The sequence below is a fragment of the Diadema antillarum genome, unplaced genomic scaffold (assembly GCF_040938485.1).
Source record: "Diadema antillarum isolate AM-2024a unplaced genomic scaffold, OU_Dant_1.0 seq00000321_RagTag, whole genome shotgun sequence".
Lineage (NCBI taxonomy): Eukaryota > Metazoa > Echinodermata > Echinoidea > Diadematoida > Diadematidae > Diadema > Diadema antillarum.
The window spans coordinates 139,478-163,158 of NW_027271340.1; the positions used below are offsets into that span (position 1 = coordinate 139,478).

The 23,681-nt window shown below is 37.1% G+C and overlaps 1 protein-coding gene across 1 annotated transcript in view; it reads right to left on the bottom strand.

Annotated features, from left to right (window-relative positions):
- Positions 1-4,901: 4,901 nt before the first annotated feature.
- Positions 4,902-23,681, bottom strand: part of LOC139730570 (uncharacterized) — a 36,223-nt gene continuing 17,443 nt past the window's right edge. The window contains exons 11-15 of the mRNA XM_071641421.1: positions 13,560-13,685; positions 11,971-12,039; positions 9,151-9,310; positions 6,917-7,821; positions 4,902-5,989 (exon numbers count right to left, since the gene is read on the bottom strand). Of these exons, the coding sequence (XP_071497522.1) occupies positions 5,963-5,989; positions 6,917-7,821; positions 9,151-9,310; positions 11,971-12,039; positions 13,560-13,685 (1,287 nt within the window). The 3' untranslated portion in view covers positions 4,902-5,962. The remainder of the gene's footprint in view (positions 5,990-6,916; positions 7,822-9,150; positions 9,311-11,970; positions 12,040-13,559; positions 13,686-23,681) is intronic.

A 23,681-nucleotide genomic window follows, 5' to 3' on the forward strand; every position in this document is an offset into this window, starting at 1 on the left:
TCTTCGATGGGCGGGGCAGCGCCCCTGTCCCCGCGGACATGGCTCGCATGTCCGGACTAATCGCCGGGAGGAGAAGCTCTCCTGCACCAGCTGGCATGGCTCGCATGCCGTTTGTCATTACCACGGTGTGCCGACCGCCCTATCCATGAAGCGGGAGAGTATCTCGGTCTCTCTAGTTGAGCTTCAAGGCGGCATTCCATGCCCTGATCTCCCCGCGGGGATGGGGGCTGAGAGGTAGCGTCGTCTTCCCGATCACATTGGAGTTTGAGATGTACAATCAGGGAGGTGTCTCACCTCCCTGGTATAATTCACTGCCGTCACACTTGAAAAAGATGCTTACTGCTCACTGACACGGGTATTTATAGCCAACTGGGACTGCCTGGAATTTTACCTACAATTGTACTTTGAATTTCATTATGTGGGAAATGCTAACCTCTGAAGACTTATACGAGTATTACGTAATAGAATTAAAAGGCTGCCTTAGCTGACAAATTTGATCTGTCGATGTTTGAAACAGAGAGAGAAAGAGAGAGAGAAAAGCAAAAAGACAATATACCATCATTGTACACATTGTATATATTGAGGAATGTTGCAAATATATGGAAGCAACACAACAAAATAGTTGCTGAACATCACACTCATAAATTTAATTGAAAAGCAAAATGGGTAATTCTACATCCAAAGGTACACTGTAAGTATGCAGAGCAAGTTAGGCCAGAGGTAAAATAGGGTGTACAGAATCAAAATATAGCAAAATAAATAAAAATAACCTAGCTTTATCCTTTGGTGAGAAACATAGGGGTCATATCAAGCATGATGGGTGGAATGATTAATGGAGCTTTCCTATGTACAGTGAAAAACGCTGCACTACATGTAATTACAGTGTCCTTCAGAAAGATTCTCCTCCAATCACCAGCCTCACACTGATGGTTCCTAATTTTATGCCTGTTTGCTATAGACTAATAGCTGTTTGAAATGGGCAAGACATACACTGAAACTGCATCACGAATGTATTTTTTCAAGGTACAAAGGTCTTACAATCGACTATAAGACATGTCTGTGTATCAACTTTAACTAGTATTTCATTGTAGTTGAATAAACATATATTCAACAAAGAACATCCTTGCAAAATCTGAATTAAAGTAGACAGAGGGAAAGCAAATAAATACCAGTCCTTTGGATAGACTGCTATCAAGGACTGCTGTAGGCTAAATATTATATTGTGTTTACCAATAATTTTTTTGTTGTTTTCTGTAAGAGTCATGAGTCCTTCATCACTGTAATGTTTTATGATAGTCAATATAAACTGGTAGTTTTGTCAGTGTAATGTGATATCATGAGCTTGATCAAACGAAGCCAATATTTGATTTTTTTGCTCTCTCGAGGTTTTGTTCCCAGTGCACACTGATACCATAGTGATATCACTTTAATGATATACAAATGACGCACAGGTCTGAGTGCATCAGTCGGATTTGTGTGCATAAGGTAACTATGGAGTGCTTAACCTACGAGGTAAAGCCGAGTGGGTTTAGGCTAAATTTCATAGTTACCACATGCACACTATTCCGGCTGACACACAAAAAGACATGTGCATCATTTGTGTTAGAGAATGGGTAATTTTCTTGCCAAAAATCCATTTTTCTGTCATGTTACCTGATGGCAAATTTACAGGATGCATTTCCTTTTGGATTGCCATAGACGAGAGCCCAAAAATCATGCATCCAGTACTTCAAACCATGCATTCAGTATTTAGTGGATGCATGGAAAAAAGTACTGGATACATGACTTTTAGCCAATAGGCGTCTCATACTGAGAGTGCCAATGCTTGCTCAGTGCGCAAACCTTTGTTACAAGTGCGCATACTCTTTCTACAAGTGCGCAATAACATGTTCACCACTGTGAGGCAGCGTGTGGCCAGTAGAAAATCCACACACAGTTCTCGACCAATGAGATCGCAGGATTCTCGCTACCCATTCTATAATAAAGAATGTTTGCATGTACCAGTACTTTGTGAATTGACCCGGAGTGGCAAAATGACATAGTCATACTGACATTACCTTGACGTTTTGCACTGTTCTCATCAGATCAGAGAAAATCTACTTCTGTCATGATTGCAAGCATTTCTTGTTGCATGTTGTTAAGAAATGAATGTCATAGGTATTGTGTGGTTGTTGAAAGTTTCATACTATTTATAAGAATGTAGAGGCATGAAGAAGAAAAACAAAATGAAGTACTATTAACACTAACACACTCTGGAACATGTGTGATAGGCCTTAGAAAATGATATCAAATGTTTCTTCAGCAAGACTGAGATCTAATAGATTAACATCACGTCTGAAAGAGAAAATATTTTAGCTATACCTGCCAATAGTCTTACAATTCATCAATCAATACATCACTTTTGTTCCATGCTTTGCAATGCATTTTCAAGAGAGAGAGAGAAAGTGTGTGTGTGTTAAATGCTTCAGAGGATAAAGTTATGGTCCAGCATTGAAACGTTCCACACAAAAGTTGAATTTACCTGAAATTGGTGAATTGGTGAATTTTTGGCGGTCTCGAGTCATTATTAGTGTTGTCCCTTTCATTATTATAACTTCAGTTATACAATCTATTTTGGCAAATTTGTCATTAAATTCCCACATGTTTATATCTTCAAGAGGCATATCATTAATGTAACCTCTGGCAGGCTTCATACTTGTCTGATAGTGTAGTGTCTATGCCACTTGTTTTTAACCTTTAAAAAAAAATCACATATGCAGAATGAAATCGATGCAACACACATTACAAACATCAATCAAAACCCCCCAAAAAGTACACCAAACTAAGAGATGTTGCTCTTCTGTGTACATCTATGTTTGATTCAACGAAAAAAAAAGGAAAAGTGCGGGCTTTTTGAAACAATGACTCATGCTTATTCTTTGATGATACAGCACACTCCCGTTGTAACGAACACGGTTATAATGAAATTCCTGTTACAATGAAGTAAAAATTCAGGCCGCAAAATTATCCGCTCTTTGTTCTTTACTGTTCATTTGTTCAGTTTTAACAAAATTTCAGCATAATGAAAGAAAACTGCCGGTCCCGTGGACTTCGTTATAACGGGAGTCCACTGTAGATAATTCTATATCATTCTGATCCTACATAACAAAATGCCAAACAAGTCACCAAAAGTGATTGTCTGTTATTGTTGTTTTTTTCCAGTCTTTTATTGTGTGGGCACTTTGTTTTAAATGATACACAACTTGCCTTATATAATATATAAAATCAACATGAACATCTTTTAGTAGTCACAATTCTTACAGAAGCTGTTATCAAGAAATGGTAGAAAATGGGTCGTACACTTTTTGATAATTCAAATGTGACACCATGGTCACTACTCTGATCTATGGAGGACAGTAGAGAAGGTGGAATCTCTTCCCAATTTAAGTAAATCCATGCGTAAATACCTAGCATTCCACTGGCTTTGATGTTCCATGCTCCAAGCCCCTCTTCCACTGACATTGGATATGGCAACCAAAGAAGAGGTTCCTGATTTGACAAACTTTAAGCCGTATTTCAGAGGAAAAGTTGAAATCCTGCTGGAGTTTTTGGTAATATGTTAATGAATAAATCCTTTCAGTTTTCTTTCTTCTAGTTATCATTACCCTACAACTGAAAAAAAAAGAGAAAAGAATATTGGTATTGCACAAAAAGGTAACATCTAACCAGCTTGCATAATGCATAATTTTGTTTGCCAGGTTTAGTACCTAAATGTGAAATCTTTCATATTAAATAACTGCCCAATGGGTGTTTCTGCACGTTTCATAGCATTTTACTGTCAAAGAAGAACATTTTCTTTAAACTGATTTTTGTTTGTGTGTCCTGTTCTCTGCACACTGATTACTACCAAAAACATGGAAAGGGTCAGTGAATTGCTGCTTGCTTGGTTTGTTGAGATTGGGAAATAGTGCATATTTAACAGAAATGTTGTCTTTTGTCAGAGCAATATATGAACACCTGCAACATAGCACATACAGTAAATACACCATGGCATATACGTAGTATGGGTACAAATTGTGAGAGATTCTTGTTTCTTCTCCTCTTAACACCTCCCTGGTCTGAGTCACATTGTGCATGGCATGAAAGATGGAACCATACTCAAACAGCAACCAGTATGAAGGGTTTGTGTTAATTTGACTTGCTGTTTAAATTCATATTCTTCTTTAATTCTGCCTGATGAAAATATCTGTCAGCTCAGTCAAAATTACAGGTGGGTGTCTGAGTTAGGACAGCAAGTGTGAACTGCTACAACAAAAGGATCCGAAAGTCAAGGGAGGGCGATTTTCTCAAAATGAAACGACATTATTCCTTTATTCTTCCGCCTTAATTTCATATATAACATGACTCATAAAAGTACTTGGTTGCGAAGATGTTCGTGAGTTTATGAGACCATGTCGAGTGGTCTTGGAAATCAGAGTTTCGAGAAAACCGCCTGCAAAGTTTTCTTTCCAACACAATTATGATCAAGGGGAGGTATTCCAGTTTTCACCTCTTGACAATAGGTCTGCTAATAGCAACCTCCGCTATGTTCATTGAAGCTTAGCCCCAGCAGTGTAGCACGACCAATCAGTAATCTAGATGCCACACACTGACCAATAAGATCACTCCCTCGTTGCTAGGGGCGGAGTCTATTTGTGGCGCTAAATCTAAATTTTCGGACATGTTTCTGTTCCGTTGAAAGTCGGAAAATCATGGCCCAGAAAAACGCTAATTTCTTGCCTTTCGTTTGATCATTTAGCTTTGAAATTTCGGCAGATGATAGACAAAACATTAGACTACAAAATTATGTCAAAAACAGCAAGTTGATGGTTTTGTCCGATTTTGATGATCTGACTTCAAACTCGATTTTCTCGGCTTTTTGGATCATTTTGGGTCACATATACATGTACATGTATTCTTCGCTTTATCCCAGCAAGTGTAACACATAACGTAACATTCCGTTAGAAATGTAATCACAAAAGCATGACATCTTTGTGGCTCACTTCTGACCATTACATGCATACAGGAGGTAGATAAACTATGTTATCATTCTTAGAATGCCATTAATCCCCAAATCAACCATTCCTAGTTTAATCATGTTAATGCTGTTCACCACTCCAAGTCTCTACAAATGTATCCCTCTCCAAGGCCTAAAACAACATCATTCCATAATTCCTTTAGCATTCAGGATATGCACATACTAAATTCATACGCATCAAAGTGTCGTTTGTGACAAAGAACAAACTTAATTTGCTCTTGCTGGAAAAATAAACATTTAAAAAAAATTTGTGGGACAGAATACCTACAGCTGATCCATGGCCTATATCAACATTAATCTCCTGTGCATCAGTAAAGTCTGCATGACTGATTATTACGTGTACCTGTTTTGGTACTTAGGTTTGACAAAAATCAACATAATTCAACGATATATGACACTCTATGCTCAGAGGAGTCATGGAGTTAGAGCACCCTACTATATAATGACAACACTGAGAAGTACAAAGATTGTTCATGCATCATATTTCAAGATAAATACTGCGAAACATGGAATGATTTCAGAGCTCACTGCAACCAACTTCATGGTTTCAAATGTTTGTTCAGAATGAACACTGCTCTAGAAACAGTGATTCATAAGCTGCTTATTAGCTTAATAATTTATCCCAAATTTCTCAATTACTGGAACTAGCAAAGCCTTGGACAGACAAAGAAAATGTCAAAAATGTATATGCCAGTAGTTTCTGTTCTTTCTTTGTCTGATAAAAGCACATTATGGTATTTTGTTCTGTTATTATCAATAGATTCTTAAAATCTGTTAAATTGATGAAGTAAGGTTTCAATAACAACTGGAAAGACATTTCTGGTGGAAAAGAATGCATCCATCAACACAGCAATTTGGTAGCAAATTCCTCAGCAAGTTCTCTGGCAGTGGCTCTCTCTCTCTCTGTCACGTCCTGTGAAGACTGCTTTTCTTCTGCAACAGACACCAAACAAAAATTGAACATTTTGAGATATACTGTGATGCACTTTTTGAGGCAAGAATAATTGCTGGGTGCTGTCATACATGGGTTTAACCCACACAACCTCCTGTCTACACAAAAGAGGTTATGATAGGGTGCTTTTTCAAAACATCCAAGTATTCATATGAAGACATGGAGTGCTACTGCCTTTATACAAGAGGCTGCTTTCTCAAAACATTTCAAAGTTTTCCAGCTATTGTCTAGATGTGATAAAAGACTATAAAGGAATGCTGTCCTACAATTCATTAAGACACACAATTTTCTGTATTTACACTAAAGGCAATTGCAATGTATGCTTTCAAAAAAGGGATGAAACATTGCGGGACATTGCATATATGGCAAAAGTGATATGCCATTTCACGACAAAGGATAATGACATACAATGTACTGTAGAAACTAAATGTATTGTGATACAAGGACAAATTGTAGATGACATATGAGGTATGACATGCCACGTACTGTGGTACATAGTGCATCAAACCATAGTGGGCTACAGCCTTTATAAGTGTTAAACCATAGAGAAGCACCACTTCAGCTGGAAATAGAACTTGTGAATCATGCCATGCACTTGAAACAGTCTACAATGTTAAACTTGGAAACTGCATTAACTGTATGTATATTTAAAAAAACAAGAAACAAGTAGAACCTGGTGATGCCTACAAAAAGAGTATATTAAACCTTGCAGTAGGTTTAACTCACAGTACAACTGTCATCAGAAATATTTGGGTGTGCTGCAATTGAATGTGGCCACAAATCCTTCATGAGGCATATACAATTGTAGAATTGCACATACTACATAAAAGGCAATGTCTGGGGACAATGAACAAGTTTAAGTGTTGGATATGGATCTAGTACATCAAATACAAAGTGGACATCAATACCTTGGACTCGGCAAGTTTAAGGATGGCTGCACTGTCTCCCATCTTATTCTGAGTGGGTGTCTTCTTTTTCCGCTCCTCATTGATGAAGCTGGCTGACTTGGACAGGGTCACTGCCCCACCTCCTCCCCTATCCACAGGCACTGTTAGTTGATTCCCACTTGGCAGTGACTTGGCAATACTCTCTAGATACTTAGCAGTGGCAGGGGTTGCACCCTTTGACCCTGTGTTGATACCTGTCAGAAAATGCCCATACTGTCTTTGGATGAAGTCAATGGTGTTCTCACGGGCTTGAGCATTTCGGAGGTGCCGCCTACTGTCATGGACTGCATTGGCGGAGTGAAACTTTGGCTCACTTGGCTGAGAGAAGTCTGACTTTGAGCGTGTTGCCCAGGAGGAGGTAGTATTGAGTGTCGATGCAGTTTGCTTTGCTGTATTGCTGTTGGGCAACATACTGCCAGGTTCCCCATTGCACAAGACATCCTGTTGGTCTACGAGCTTTGAGCTGTGCAGAGATCCTGGTATACTGTGTCTATGAGTGTGATCAGTGGGGTCTTTATCCCCTACACTCTGCATGTGCCTCACAATCCCACTGACTATTTCCTCTTTGCTCTTTGGTTTCATACCCCCATCAACCAGAATGCCATCCTTTATAGCATAGCTGCTGTCCAGCCTGCCTGAGTCATTGCCATGTGTGACATCCAGATTGTTGCTGTTCACTTTGTTGACACGTAGCCCGATGGTATAGCTGGCGAACGCCGATTTCTTTTCTGGTCCTTTGGTGACTGCACCCCTTACAGGATTGAGTTTCCGAGGGGGTGTTCTTGGCGGGATACCTGTAGCAGGAGTCTCATCAGAGTCAGTCTTCTCAAGGTCAAAGTTGAACTGAGTAGCTCCTCTTAAAGAGTCTGTATGAATTAACATGAAATGAAATTACAAGGAATAAATCAAGAGTATTTTGTGTTCATATTTAATTTTTCCCCATGCACGCTTTTCAGACTTGACAAAGGCTCAGTGCTACCATCAGTATTGAAACTGGTTGGTCCAAATATCTGCCTAAATGTAACAACTAAATTTTCATAACTTATGCCTGCTTTTTTTATGTAAAATTTCTCAGAATGATCATCAATAACTTGCTGTGGAAGCCACTAGCGCACTAAATGGGCATATGAGCAACAAAGTGCACTAACTGCTGTTCCAATATGAAGAGACATAACTCCTTATGCTGATATCATCATACAAAGTATTTTATATGCCACCAAAATGGCCAAAGGAAAAGTGGGCTCAAGGAAATTTACTGCAAGTTTAAAATGTTTCCTGTGCTCATAATAAATACAATAATGATGATGGTGAAGATGAGAATCATAATAGAGATGGTAATGAAAACAATAATAAAAGTATTTATAATTGTAATTATTTAATAGCACAGTGTTATCTGTATAAGGTAGTCCATTTGTCTGGAGCACTCACTTCTTTCCAGCATTGCCTGAAACTCATTTGTAAACCTAGGTCAAGAGGGACATTGTGTTGTTTCCTTCTCCACCACATTACAGCCTTTTCCACTACGTCATGCACAGCCTTATCCACTACACAACAACCTTATCCATTACACCACAACCTTATCCACTACACTACAACCTTTTTCATTACACTACAGCCTCTGCACTACATCACAGCCTAATTGACTACACCACAGCCTTGTCCACTACACCATAGCCTTATATCCAGTACACTACGGAGCTGCATCATCATGTATGGGGGGGGGGGGGGGGGGGGGGGGGGGGGGAGAGAGAACAAATGATTCACAGATGGGAAAAACAACCCAAGGAGAAATAAGTCTGTCACACACCTGTTCTGTTTACCATCTTAACCTGTTGAGGACGAGTCCCAAGTTAACTCGAGCAGGTGTCTGTGGGAAATGTGTGTTGTAGCAAAGTCAGTCCATCCTCAATGGGTTAAGCAAGTTTGAATGATGGCACATTCAAATGTAGGGGTCGACACATTAGTTTATGTTCTTTAATCAATGCACATTGGAAATCTCACACTGACAGATGACCAGCATAAAATACCACAGCCAGAATTTGTTTTGCACAGCTGGAGCTTTAGCTGACTAAAAATGCAGCTGGCTTTACACTGGCATCAGACCACATCATACACTGTACTTTGCCTTGTGTACCTGTGATGTAGTAGGCCATTCTGCACATGGGTTGCAGTAATACCCACAGAAAAAGACTTACTGCCATGAGTGTAGCCATGTTTGATGGTCATTCCAGCCAGGCTTTTCTGGAGTGAGCCCTCCGTGGCCGGGTTGATCAGCTTGTAGCGGACCTCTTCACTCTGACGATGCATCTCTCGGCTCAGGGCTATCAGCCTAGCATATTCGTTGTCATGAGCAACCTTAAAAAAGCAAGAGGTCATTGTATTAACAAACAGGATCAACACACATTCATTTCATCTTAATTACTGTGGTGACTGCACAAGTGAGGCAGTACATGGTAGCTCTAAACACATGACTTTTAAGGGGCTCAAAACAATGAGAAACAAAAATGTTGACTTCATAATTCAGTGTTAGCAACACAATCAAATGCATGTGTAAAAATTTCCTATAGCCATATCCATATCAATGGTTGATAATCCTCCTGAAAGTCCTGTCTGTTCCAGTAGTAACATCATAGTCCAACAATGAGTATTCATTTTATTTCACTGTGGTAAATCACAAGAGAGTGGGCACAATACCAAATGTGCCTTTATCATTGTGTCTACAGTCAACCAAATCTCTAGCATTAGAATGACTGACTAAGAGGTACAATTTTCCACTGATCTCACAATTTCTCTAATTTTGGTTTTCCGCCAAGGCTTTACTGTAAACACATTTATGCATACATTGTCCTCATGCGTTATAGTCATTTCAATGTAATGTATTCAGTTAGCATATTTATGCATGTTGAGACTGTCAAATAGCATTTGAATACAAAAATGCAAAGATGACACAATGACATATCTTGATTAGTTTCATGATGACACTACATACTTCCCGTGCATATTAGGTAGACTGAAGACAGAGCTACCAATCAGAGGCTGCCAGTATTCAGCAATGACAATTGGAGACAAATCAAAGAGCTATCAGGAAGATACTTGTTTGAAACTTGCACCTCACTAGGACAGAATAATTTCCAAATCAGGGACTCAGGCTTTTACATTCTTTGGTTTGACAGTAGAGATGTCTACTTTTTCATGAAGCCTCCTGAAGGATCAGGGAGACTTGGCAGCTCTCTAGTCACCAAAATAAAACTCAGATTTAAATGGTCAGGCACAAATGCAATGTTTTTGTCACATTAAAGCATTAGTCATGCTGAAACAAAAGACAATCAGCATCATGATGAACATTTTGTATTTACCAAATTAGTCTGAGAATAGCAAGTTAGTCATTACAGTTAGCTTAACATGAAATATCACACCACTATGCAAGATATCATTATTCCCTCTAAGCATGGCCATATTACATACACACACAATGAAGTTATCCATATACACTTCAGATGTATATCTGATAATTATGTATGAAAATTTCACTCATAGATCAAAGAAAGAAGGAGTCTCTATACAGTCTTTGTCAGCCATGCACACTGATCATTATTTACACTGGCACTTGTCATCTTATATCACTTCTGTACATTTAAAGTCAGGGCTTCAATTAAACACAGCAAACATTTCCTCTGGACTGCAGTAGAAAAGGTAATCTTAGCCAGAAAAGCAGTGTAACTATAAAAATCAATTACCGGTACACTTTATACACAATTATATTGTTGCAGATAAACAAACAGGCAAGCTTCTATATTTGTTTTTACAACTTTGCAGCAAAACTACAGGTTAGTTCACATCAATTTTTATTATATTTTCTTTATTTTTTAATAAAGCAAGCATACTTGTAAGCAAAGCATAAGCAAGCATTAAAGAACTTTAGCCATTTCAGAAGAAAGTATTATTCATAAGTCTGGGGCCTACTTAAACTTGTAAAACTTGTATGTGATACTATTGGATGGTACCTAATAGTATGATCTAAACTGCACACTACTGGCTAGTGTTGTCTTGAGATTGCAATGGCAGCTGATATCAACTGTAGTCTGGGAGACACAGCCACTTGATGGAGCTTCTGCTTGCGCATGCGCTCTCGAGCCAAGGCGGTTTTGCCTTGGCTCGGCACTCTTGTTCTGTTCCAAAACTGACTTCTGCCTGCAAGCTCACATCTGGTTTTAATGCATATACTTCAGTTGTAAGGTGCTCTGAAATGTTTGCTGTACATGGACATGAGTAAAGCTTGTAAATAAATGTAATGTTTATTTATATTGTTGGTGTGGCTGTGTCTCCCTTTGATGTAAGTTTCTCCTAAATATCAGTCTCAGCTGCAGAAGAGGCTTCACTAAAATGTAGTCCTGTGCAGAAAAGTAGTACATCTTGCATTTAGAATGCTATGTCCTGCTTTGGGATAAGTTTAAGTATGGTGTGACCATTTCATATACTTATCTGACACAAATCAATTCTGACAGATTTGCACAAAAATAATTATATTTCAAATTTCAACAGTATTAAGGTACCCCTTCCCCTTCAAAACAAACTAAATTTCAGTTAATGAATGTCAATGATGTCTTCTGCATCAAATCTATTTAGATGCAGCAATAAATTGATAGACTACAAATTGTCAAATGATAGAATAATATGCATTACAGGTGAAGGACTCATAAACAAATACTTAACAGTGGCTCAACAATAATGACATTTAAGTAATAAGTTTGTTGGGTAATTCTTTAGAACTAACTTAGCTTTACATTTTCATTCCTTCTTAAAGGATTTTAACTTAACATTCAGCCTATGATAAAAGTGATAATGTGTCCTACAATGTATGGTTATGATCAGAGTGACAAGAACTTCAGGTCACAAGATTTCAATGTGACCTGGGAGGTGTGGAATCTGGGGAGGGGGAATACCCTAGGGAGATGTGGAATTCTTGGGGGAATACCCTAGGGAAGTGTGAAATCTGGGGAGGGGGAATACCCTACCTGATCCACCGTCTCATCTTCCCCGTCAGCGATGTCCTTATCACTACCCTTGGTGCCCAACATCCTCTGCTGCTGGGTGGTAGGCAGCACACAGAGGTTAGTCACCAGTAATGCCAGTGATGGTGGTAGTGAGATGGATGATGACGGTAGTGAACCCAAGGTATAAAGAGGTGAGTGTTGATAAAGACATGGACAAGGGGGTATTTCCAGGTTTGAAAAAATGATGAATGGCAACGGATGGTGGAATGATGACTAATAGATATTTTTAACAAGTGTAAAAGACTGATTGAAAGATTCTGTTTGAAGTTCTTCCATATACACAGGAATCTAGTGTGGCAATTCAGAATATCCAAGGGAACAGTATATTATAAAAGGGCCACTATATGATTGAAACTCTCAACTTCAATTTGAAATGCACATATCATTTTCAAATATCACCTCATATGAAATAAGTGTCCTTGTTATAATTTATCTGGAATTTGACATTTTGAGAAGTTTTGTCAATAAAATTTAACTTTAATTCCTTGGTAAATACACAAGCTGGTGATTGTACAGTCTAACAAAATGTTAGCACATATTTAAACACAGGGTTGGGCATAGTGTTTTGAAAAAGCTGTGTGCCTCCTAACGGCTGCACAACAATATTGATGGAGCATTGAAATTAATGTCTTATCAAATTCCCAGTTACTATACATACTACACACATAAAATATTAACATGTAATCATGTAATATTGTTGAAAAGATGTTGAAAAGCAAACACAGCAAATGCATTTTTTTTTTAATTGCTGAGGGTAAGAATTACTTTCTTTTTAATGTGAACACAAAGTATGCACAAAATTCAAAGAAAATTGGGAGGATTTGCTATTAAAGACAGCTTGTTCTTCAAAAGTTACATTAGAACAAAGATAAAATCTACGCTGGAGATAAGAGATAAAGTAGAAAAAAAGAAGAAAAATATTTGTTTTTGTTGAAATACTATGAAGCAAGAAAAATGAATTAACTACTGAATGACCCTAAAGAATAAAGAACACAATCAGTAAGCCAAGACAGACAGTGATGAGTTACAACATGGCCAAATGACTACACATATACCATCACCTGCCCACTGAACATACAAACACGTAACATATGACAGATCACTATGAAGACACACATATGACATACTCTGTCTGATTTTCTCTATTTTATACAAATAAAAAGACTATAGACGACTATGTACAGGTGTTGAATTAATGTGGAAGCCTGGGGTTCATAGTATATCTTGAAAAACAATTCCTTTATCACTTATAGACTCCCCTTTAGGGTACAATCAAATTTAATACGTACACATTTTGTCACCTCCACTTATAATATGCATATTCAAGCACACACATTCGAATGTAAGCTGCTCTTTAGCAATTCTCCCTCCATTTACAAAACCTCAATCTGCAAAATTACTTTTGATTGATTGTTTTTTGCAGCTACTAAAATGTTAGAAAGCAGTTATATTCTTGAAGGCTTTGCTGCAGAAAAGGATTGACATATATTTGTAGTTACAAAAGGTAGCTTGATTATGTGTGAAAACAAGAAAGTTGTCAGTTGGCATACCTTGGCTCTTTCCTCAATACGCTCCTGAGAAAACATGGGGATGCCGTTGTTGCTGCGGTTGGTGTAACGGTTTACAAATGGTGGATACTTCTTCACAGCCTGTGGACATTTGCCAAGTTGAAATACCTGCATGTTAAAAGACAACAAATCAACAAAAAATTTGTAGGTATAGTCATCTTATGTACCAGGAAATCAAATATGTAAAAGTTGAGAAGAGTAATTAACACAATACCGACTCTCCCTAAAGTCTGTATATGCAGTAACTATAATTATAGTAAAATAACACGAATGTACACACCTTGGCATAATTGAAAAATAAAATATAGTTTCTTCCTGTAACTAATCTGGTTTCCAATGGATGTGTGTAGAAGTGTATTTATTGGCACTGAGATATCGAGCAAGTTAAGTGTGATAATTTTCAGAGCTAACAGAACAAATCTGATGACAAGGCATGGTTTGAATATTGACATTTCAATCAAAAGGACACAAACAATGGGGATAAACTGGCTATACCTACTCTTAAGCCTTCCACATCTTTATAGTCAGATTTCTGTCTGTATCTGATGTATGTGTTTTATTACTGTAATATCTCAGAGGGCAACTTTACTGTCACATCAAGAGATTCTTGTGGAGCTGAAAATAGCTCCTCAGAAGACTAGTAGAGATACACTGCATTAAAATGCTGCTATTAAAGCAGTATCAACTCAGGAACAATTCAGTCAATCATTCACATCACAAACTTTTAGCAAAATACCAGACGTAAAGAGTACAGGTACAGGTACCTCACTTGGTATGGTGTACCTTGAAAGGGTAAATTTGACACATGGAAAAGTATCATAGTCTAAATATTTCGATACAAGCCTTGATTAGTGCCAAGCTTTGAAATTTTCCAAGAGTATCTATCACCACATTCTCATACAACTTTTGTTGGAATGGTAGAATATGGAATAAATGCTTTCTTTGCTTACAGATAGCGGCTCACTTCAGCCGATCATGAGAGAACAGTGGTAAGATTTAAATTCATGCTCGCAGCAAATTTTGTGCATTACAATCGGTATTGTCTTCCTTTTGTTAGTATTTGGTACTGCATATTGTGGATGCACTCTGTTAATCCTTTAATTCATAAACACTCTAAGAAAATGAATGCAGGTATTAAATGTCATCAATTTCATATTACTCTCACATTAAGATAATAAATTGGTGAGACAAAAACATGCAGTTTTACATGCTCCTCCCAACTGCACAAAAATATGAAATCTGTGGGGAGTTACTGGCTCCCTCAGCTCAATACTTATCTTTTCACAACAAGAAATATGTGAAACATGTATGGACTTCATTTTGGATACATACAACATATCTACAAGTTTTTATATGAAGTGATACGGTGCATGTAGTGGCTGTTATGCCAAGGTTTATGGAAGTCTTGATCAGATGTATGAAGATCACAGGAAATACACTGAAGAGCACTTGTTTTAATAGCAGTTACATCATTAAGATTTCAGGGAGGGACAAAAAAAAAAAAAAAAAAAAAACTAAAAAAAAAAGGTAAAATACATTTCCACGTATTTCTTCACAACTTTGGATATATACAATCATCTGTAAAACTGAAGTATGCATCAATACATTGCTTACCAAATCCAAACCCAGTGAGTAGCATGCAGTAGGTGGAATCACAAAAAGCGGGTAAAAGATTGTTAGATATAAACTTTGAAACTTTGAAATATAAGGCCTAAAATAAAATTTCAACAGTACAGACAAGTCACCATCCATACATTCTAATGATTTGCTTCACAAGGACTGATATTCATGTTCTATTCTGACTCCTCAATTCAAGTATTTTTTTTTTCTCCTCACCTGAGGATGTCCGTCATCTTAATAGCTCACATTAAGAACATACACATAATTTGAGAGCTGCATGAATTGATGGTCAAATTGTAAAAAAAAATTGTAAAAAAAAAAATACATCCCTGACATAATGACAAAAGTCAATAAATGCTAATGCCGACATTACTTATCCCTATCATTATACCATTATGTAGAAAATCATTAATTTTCTCTATGTCATGTACCTTTTATTTTTTCCTGTCAGATAAGAGATACAGTACATGTAAAAGCAATCAAGAAGCACATGATCATATGTCATTCTTTCAAATGAGTACATGGTATGTCTATTTCATCTATAACATTTCCAAACGTACATCAATTGGCTTTTGTCTCATGCAAAAGATTAGAGTTGTGCGGGTGTGCAAGTTACACAAGCTGACAATGTTATTTGTATTACTCACTAGGATTGGTTTTAATGTTAGGTGAAAACAAAGTGCAAACAATCAAGGTGGGTGTAAAAATGACAAAGGATTCACTACGCTGCAGTGCTGTAATGACTTCCACAGCATTGTTATATTTTGCGTTACAATCAACTGATACTATCACTGGAGCAACAAACACAAGAAACAATGTGACATGTAAGGCAACCAACAGGTATATATTGTGCTAAGCCTGGCAATACAAATGGCTGCTACATATAATTTTGATTCAGTAAGCAAGAATGTCACACAAACTCATACATGATACATTTTAGGCTTATGATGGACAATTTAGAAACCAACTTTGCACAATCTGATTGAAAGAAGGTATATAGAGTACATTAGAGACTATTCTCAAGTATACTCAGGCAGGTGTACATGGGAAATGGGTGTTGAAGCAAATCAGATTGTCCTTAAGTCGTTAAATTCTGGTTACATAACGTTTAAACAAATGAGTTACCGGGTATTTCTTATCTTTAGTGACAAAAATCGTCGTTTTATTTTGGCACACTGCAAGTTACAGAGAAAAAGTCAAGCAATTATTAATTAGGAGATATGTTTAATATTACAGTCAGTACTTGGCCTTCATTGCTAATGAACAATACATGTGAAAATTATTTATTTATTAGTTTTCTTCACACCATTAATCAGTTAGTTAATGAATGTCATTAATATTGGCAAATGAATGACACCCTCTCCTAGCATTGCCCAGTAACGTGTTGTTCTCTCTGTAACTCTATCAATATACCTGGTCACTACCCTGCCTATCAATGGTGCTGATGTTACTCTGCAGCCATGTTTATGAGTGTGTTGAGTAGAATACCAGTTTGGTATACACATGTACATAAAGATCCCTACAGGCACGTGACCCTTTCAATCCAAGGTGCTGTCTAATGGTGTGATTGCTGCATGAGAGTCTTCTAAAATGAGGGTGTGCAGCACAACTCTAGATCAAACACCATGAAATGAGGTAAAGATGAAATCATCCAGAATGACACCTTTGCTATCCAGTCACCAATGAAAGTGCATGATGGGTAAAGTTTATATGTGCATGTCTATATGTGTGTGTTTATACAGATGATATTGCTGCATGCATTATAACCTCTGACTGTCTTTATTCTTTAACAACAGAAGTCCATCTAAACTAGGACAACTACGTTATCAGGTAAATATAACCTATCCCAGCCACAAAAATCTTATCTTTTTTCATCCTCGGGTTTTGCAAATGAGTGAACATAATCTACTTCTGTCTCTTGCAATTTTGAGTACCTGTCAAATTTTGGTTAATGTTATATACAGTCATGGTACTTAATCTGGAAACAAAAGAAAAAGTTCACTGTAGTAGCTTTAGATATCAATGTAACAGTTGCTTTTCACCAGTCTGTCATCAATGTGACTGTCGCCAGCTTATACAGATACCAAAAACAAATTTTACAGTACTTATCTTTCTATAATTCACATAAATCAAATTAGGATTTAATAGATATTGCTTTTTTAATGATGTTGGTTGTATAACAAACCCCCCAAAAGTACAATTGACACAAGACTGTGTCAAACACAAGTTCAAACTCTTTCACTTCTTTAAAAGTTTGTTGATGTCCTGAATTTGTTTCTTCATCATCAATATAAGTATTAAACATAAAACAGGAATATTACACAAGTTCATGAAGTCTACAGCAATAACTCCTAGTAAGGGCACAAACAAAGCATTCTTCATTGGGCAGAACCCCTCCCATATCAGCTTTGGTTATTCATCTAACATCTCACAGCATTGCAGATAAACTGTATTATCATTAGGGGTGCCAAAACAGAAATCTGTATTAGACCGTGTAAAGGTACAATGAATGTGTGTTTGTGTGCAGAGACTCCAACCCCAAGCACCTTCTGATCTGGAGATTCTCCCGCCTGAAACCCCTAGCAAACGGGAGACTCCAACTTGATATGCGCGAAGCGCACATCATGAGTGCGAAGTTCCTTGTGGCCGGGGTCCAGCTGTATAGGGGTCTAGATGCTCTCTCGTGCTATCTAGGGCTTATTTTTCAACATACAGCCGTACGATGATACTAAGTGAGAAATCATTTCAAGCGGGAGACACAGAGCCAGGGCGGGAGAAATGGAATCTCAAGCGGGAGAACGGGAGATTTTGCAAGAATGGGCTTTCGGCGGGAGATCTCCCGTCAAAAATGGGAGAGTTGGAGTCTCTGTGTGTGTATGTGTGCAAAATGATACAAAATGTCAATACATGTACATTGTCATAGGGATTCTCAGGCCCATAGACGACATATTGATCGCTGGCATCAGTGGGTTCCTGTTTCACCAGTTCTCTGTCTGGCTCACTGCTCAGAACGTTGGGAACCTCCATGTTTTTAGGCTCCACAAGGCGGTACAGAGTCGACGTTCCCTCACGCCCATACAGTTGGGGCAGTTTGCGGGCACCCATGAATCCTGATCGGCTCTTAGCATGGTAAGTATTGCGGAAAGGCCGCACATCCATGTACATATGTCCCTTTTGAGTGGTCTCGGCACGGGCCATGACAACCCGTGCATCTTGGATGGGGAACAGGTCATACTGCCGCGCCTCTATTGGGAAATGAGTGGTGCGGACATCAGGCGATGGGACATGGTGGAGGGACTTGAGCTCTTCACTCTTGAGTGTGATGTTCAGCTGTGTTTTGGCATCCTTCTAGTGTTTATTTGTTTGTTGGTTTGTTTGTATTCAATTGTTTACATACATTCCATGGATAGCATTGGAAATAACACAAAACACAAAGTCATACAATTAACATGGTTACAATGATAACATCAGCATTCATAATAAAGATGAAAACAGTGAGAACTCCAATATCACCACTCATTACTATACTCATGATAATGTAAGAAAAAAATCTGAGCAGAATGTTTTTGATATTAAAGCAAGTCTCCAGGTACGTGAGGTAAGTTCAACACTAAACCAGAAAACAGTAAGCAATGGAACTGCCAAGTCAGATTCTGACTAATCTGTTGCCTTTGTTGTGTACAAAATCCTTATCACCCTAATATTAGCGAGCTTTAGATCTGTGACGCAAACACTAAGATGACACTATTTTATAGGCTAGAAATGGTGTTCTGCGCATATGACATATGTATAAAACACCACTTTTATTAGCCTAAATAGTGTCATAAATCTAAAGCTTGCTTTTATCACACTAGAGGCCAGAACATCCCAACTGTCTGACAATCACAAAAGCAAACATGTTTTCATCCCTACGAGTACAATAACATAGTCTTGTAAATTCAGGGTATCTTATAGTATTCAGGGAAATAAAGTCTTGTGTTCTGTGCTTCAAACCCATTCAGTCTGCCTGTAAACAATTTGAGCTATAGACATACCATTAATCACACTGATGATACACACAAAGCTGTATACTGTAAAACCATAAATTTTTGCATGCACAAAATTTTTGTGAATTTCACAAGGAACCAAGATTTGGAAAAAAAAAACACAACTGCATGCAAAATTTTTCTCTTTACACAATGCATTGAAAGCTAGTTACTAATTCGCAAAAGTTTCATGCCACAGAAAGGGCCGTTGGCTCTAATCTGGAAAGTTTTGTGCTTTATTTGTAATGCTTGAAGTTTTATGTTTCTGATTTTACAGTATATGTTGCTGCATGTGATTTTTGTCACGGAACACATCAAGTTGGAATGGGGTTGAAGCTCAACACTGCAGTAAAATAAACAATGCCATATTATGTATAATTCTTATATCATAAGTCAACTGTGAATTTATTGGTTGGATGTCATAGACATAATTCATAAAACAAGGGTTTTTGAAAGTACACACATCTGCAGTTTAGAAGAGGGCTCCGGCAGCACACAAAGCCCATGATTTCATTTCTTCTGCTCCAAAATTGATACTATACAAGTGACATAACTCAACAATCAAATGTGGAAAAGTGTTAAATGAAAAAAAAAATCCCTTCCAATGTCCATAAAAAGTCACAACATTCTGAACTGCTTTTCAACTTCAAGCTTGAAGAAAAAGATTAGATATGACCCATCACCAAAGGCACAATTGGTAGCAACCTTTATTCTCAAATCTATATGATAGTCTTCAAGGGAACAGCGTATGCTGTTCATTCAACATGAAGACTTTTATACTGAATGTGTCCAAATTTTTGAATCTTTACTGCATTGAACACTCATGGGCAAATGAACACTTTGATTTTAAAACAATTAAGTAGGATCAAAATATGTCTGAGTATCAACCACAATATTTGGGATTTACACATTTTTCAATGACATGGAGTCTATCAAGTTGACAGTTGAATCTGTTGTTTGACATGTGTCATTTTGACAACAGTTGATACAGAATAGATGAAATTTGAAATTTAGGGGCGGGTTGAAAATGAAAGTTACTACTTCTTGTGCACGCTGATCAGATTAGAAGCAGAGGATAGATTCATGTGATTCTGGCATTGTGATATATGCTTTATAAAAAAATTTTCATTGAATATTATCATCGTCATTATTATTATCGTGAGACAAATCAACATGTTCATGGGACTGCCATTAGAATGTAAGGATCATGTAATCTAGGTTGCTTAACAGATTATTAAGTATACTGTAGATGTGGTCTAGGCTGCCTTCAGATCCCTGTAAGGTCTAGCAACACACCATACACAGGATGTGGAAAAACAATGAGCCAAATTATCCTGAACTTTAGAGACCCAAATACAGGAACACAGAAAATGTGACAAAATTTTATGTATTGACCATTGCTTTCTTTAGTTCTTTTAAATGATCACCTGTAACAACAACAGAATAGATTGTAATAAAGACACAGTGTTCAATCTAAATCATGTATGTCGTATCAAAGCCGATATCTGTTGGTACTTCAAAGAAAATCATGGAAGTGTCGACTTTTATTTGAAGTCAGGCTACTAGGAGATGAAGACATTATGAGTAAGTCTTCACTAATATCAAGGAAAATTGAAGTTCTTTGTTTGCAATCAAACAGTAAATCCTTATATCAATATCCATCTAAGCTCAGAAGCACTTACAACACAAGATTGTAACACCCCCCCCCCCAAAAAAAAAAATAAATAAATAAAAAGTCTTTAATGTAGAATCCCAAACTTGAAAAAAGAGAAATAAACAGAATAACAGGAAAAATGGCTGGAATAATTGAAATCAGACAATAATCAAGTGTTAGTAGAAAAAGCAGTGAGGATATTGCAAAACATTGATAGAATTTTGCAAATAAATCATAAAAAGCACAACAAATCATGGATCATGTGATAACAAAATGGAAGCATTATCACTGCCGCACTAGAAAATAATGCATCTGTGTGTGCATGAGAAAATGCATAACACCTGTGGGGAAAAGGCAATAAGCTGCATAAGTATGATATTGCCATTCCCAAAATATACCAAGACAGTTGCCAACAAACACACAAGCAGAAGCAAGATAAGTGAACATTTCCCTGTGGAGAGGAAACAAATAAGATGGTGTGTAGAAGCACACATGCAAGCAAAGCAATGCAGATGGACAGATGGCACATTTTGAAGCATTGACTCCACTTTTTGCATAGCATGTAGGTAATCACTGTCCTTGAAAACACACAAAAACCAAGCAAAAAATACACTGTTCAACACTGCAAGACTTGGCTTTCCATAACAATGTGCTTTTTTTTTCCTTTTTGTTCATGTTATGGTAGCTTATCCCTCTCCAAGCAACACAGAGATAGACTTGAGGGCTGCAAACCTTGGTTTGTGCTGATCTTGGAGAGTCCAGCTCCTCTTGCATTACCCTCTCACTTTGTTCAGCATTTTCTTCAATTGTGTCAGAAACCCACGTGTGAACGTAGGTAGGGTTTTGCCACAATCGTCGTTTTGTCACTTTCGGCTTTTGCTGCTAAATGTTTGTTTTCCAAATGTTTGCAACATGAATGAAAAACATTTAATCAAAATGAAAATCTGAACTAGAATGAAAGCAAATGAAAAAGAAGAGTTTGAAAACCACTGCATTCACTGCATCATTTTTTTTTTCATTGTAATTGATGTAAAATGAAATTCTATTGACAGTTTTCAGTACACACTGAACATTCCTGGATGGACCCATCCGCTTTTTAAAGACACATACTGTATTGAAAATGTTTCAAACTTACTACCAATGTAGTATAAACTACAATGAATATAATATATACAGGATGGAAAGTGACTTGAAGTTGAATGTATGAATCTGCCAGGAAACAGTAAAACTTTTGAATTATTTGGTTGTATAATGCTGGGTACCGTTTTATGAAAGTTGTCAGCACTGACAAGTTGTCAGTCTCTGACAATAACCATAGTAACAGTCAGTGACCAGAGCATCTCAGCCAATCAAAACCAAGGATTTTGCTGAAATTGTCAGAGACTGACGACTTGTCAGCTGCGCTGTCTAAACTGATGAAACACCCCCCAGATCTCAGAAATCTTGGCAATTGCATGCAACCTCATTATACCAAGAATTCAGTCTGATTTGTACAGCATAAAAAGTCTGTGACAGATGTTTGCGATTTCTAAAGTGACTAAAAGCCATTTCAGAGAGTGAAGAAACAAAAGGACCCTGTACTATTGCTGTGTGGAGCTAGAATAGAAATGATATCAGCTTTGAATAAGATGATAGGATGTCTAGCTACAAACCCTAAGAATAGACAGAGTGAAAAGATACAATGACATATTTTGCTTTACATCGAATGAGAAAGATAAACCTTCTAACATTTTGTGCAACTCTAGAGCCCCTGCAAGACATTTGAATATTATGAAAATCTACTCATTTTGGTCAGTTATGTGAAGAGGACAATGTGTAATATGAGTTTTAAAAAAGAAAAAACAAACAAAAAAACAAAGCCAGAGCTTTTGAAACTGAATTCCTGACAGTTGATACTTTGTATAAGCAAATTGCAAACTTTCTGTTCATATCCAGGGGATGATACTCTTTGGCTTGAATCTTTACAAATTCATGAATTTTGTTGGAGCATGCATCACAAACTATTGTGAGCAGCTTATAGCCCATATCTATAAATATGAATTCTTGCTATCAAACTGTAGTAATGCTTTTGGACTTCCCTACATTTCTAGGAAAACAATTCTACAACATTGTGGAATCTTAATGGTCACTTTTAATACAAATATGCTACGAAGGCAAAATAATATGTTCTTAAAAGTAGGTGACATTTAAAAGAAAAGTATTATTTCAAGACCAAATTTTTCCTTACAATTTTGTGACAAAGATAAAAGTTTTTTTTCTTAAGGAAACAAAAATATACAGTATATTGACATTCATATCTGTATTATTTATTTTGTAATATATGGTCTTTGGAAAGTTTTACTCTTTTCATTATCTTTTGGCTGAGCATCAAAATTCATCTACAATGGTATACTGCATAATCATCAACTGCATATGAATTGGGGCAATTTCTTCTGATATTCCTGATAAAGTTTTTATGAACAACTTGATCTATAGTTGAACAAATTCATGCTATGCTAACATATTTGACCTTACCTTTTCTCACATGAATGTATACAATCAAAAAATTCTATTAGATATTATCGCAAATCATAAACCATGTTAGATAATATTTCTATTGTTCGTCAGCCGTCAATCGAGGTTTGTTTGGTTATCAAATACAAACAATCAGTACACAATTCACCTTATTTCTCTCCTTCACAATAATCACGAAAGTTAAAAAAGGACTAACGACATTGACAATCACTCTTTAGTATTTCTCTCAGTTATGCATTAAACAGTTACAGTGAGGCACTCAAAGGAAAGGAGAACATAGTAAACTATTGT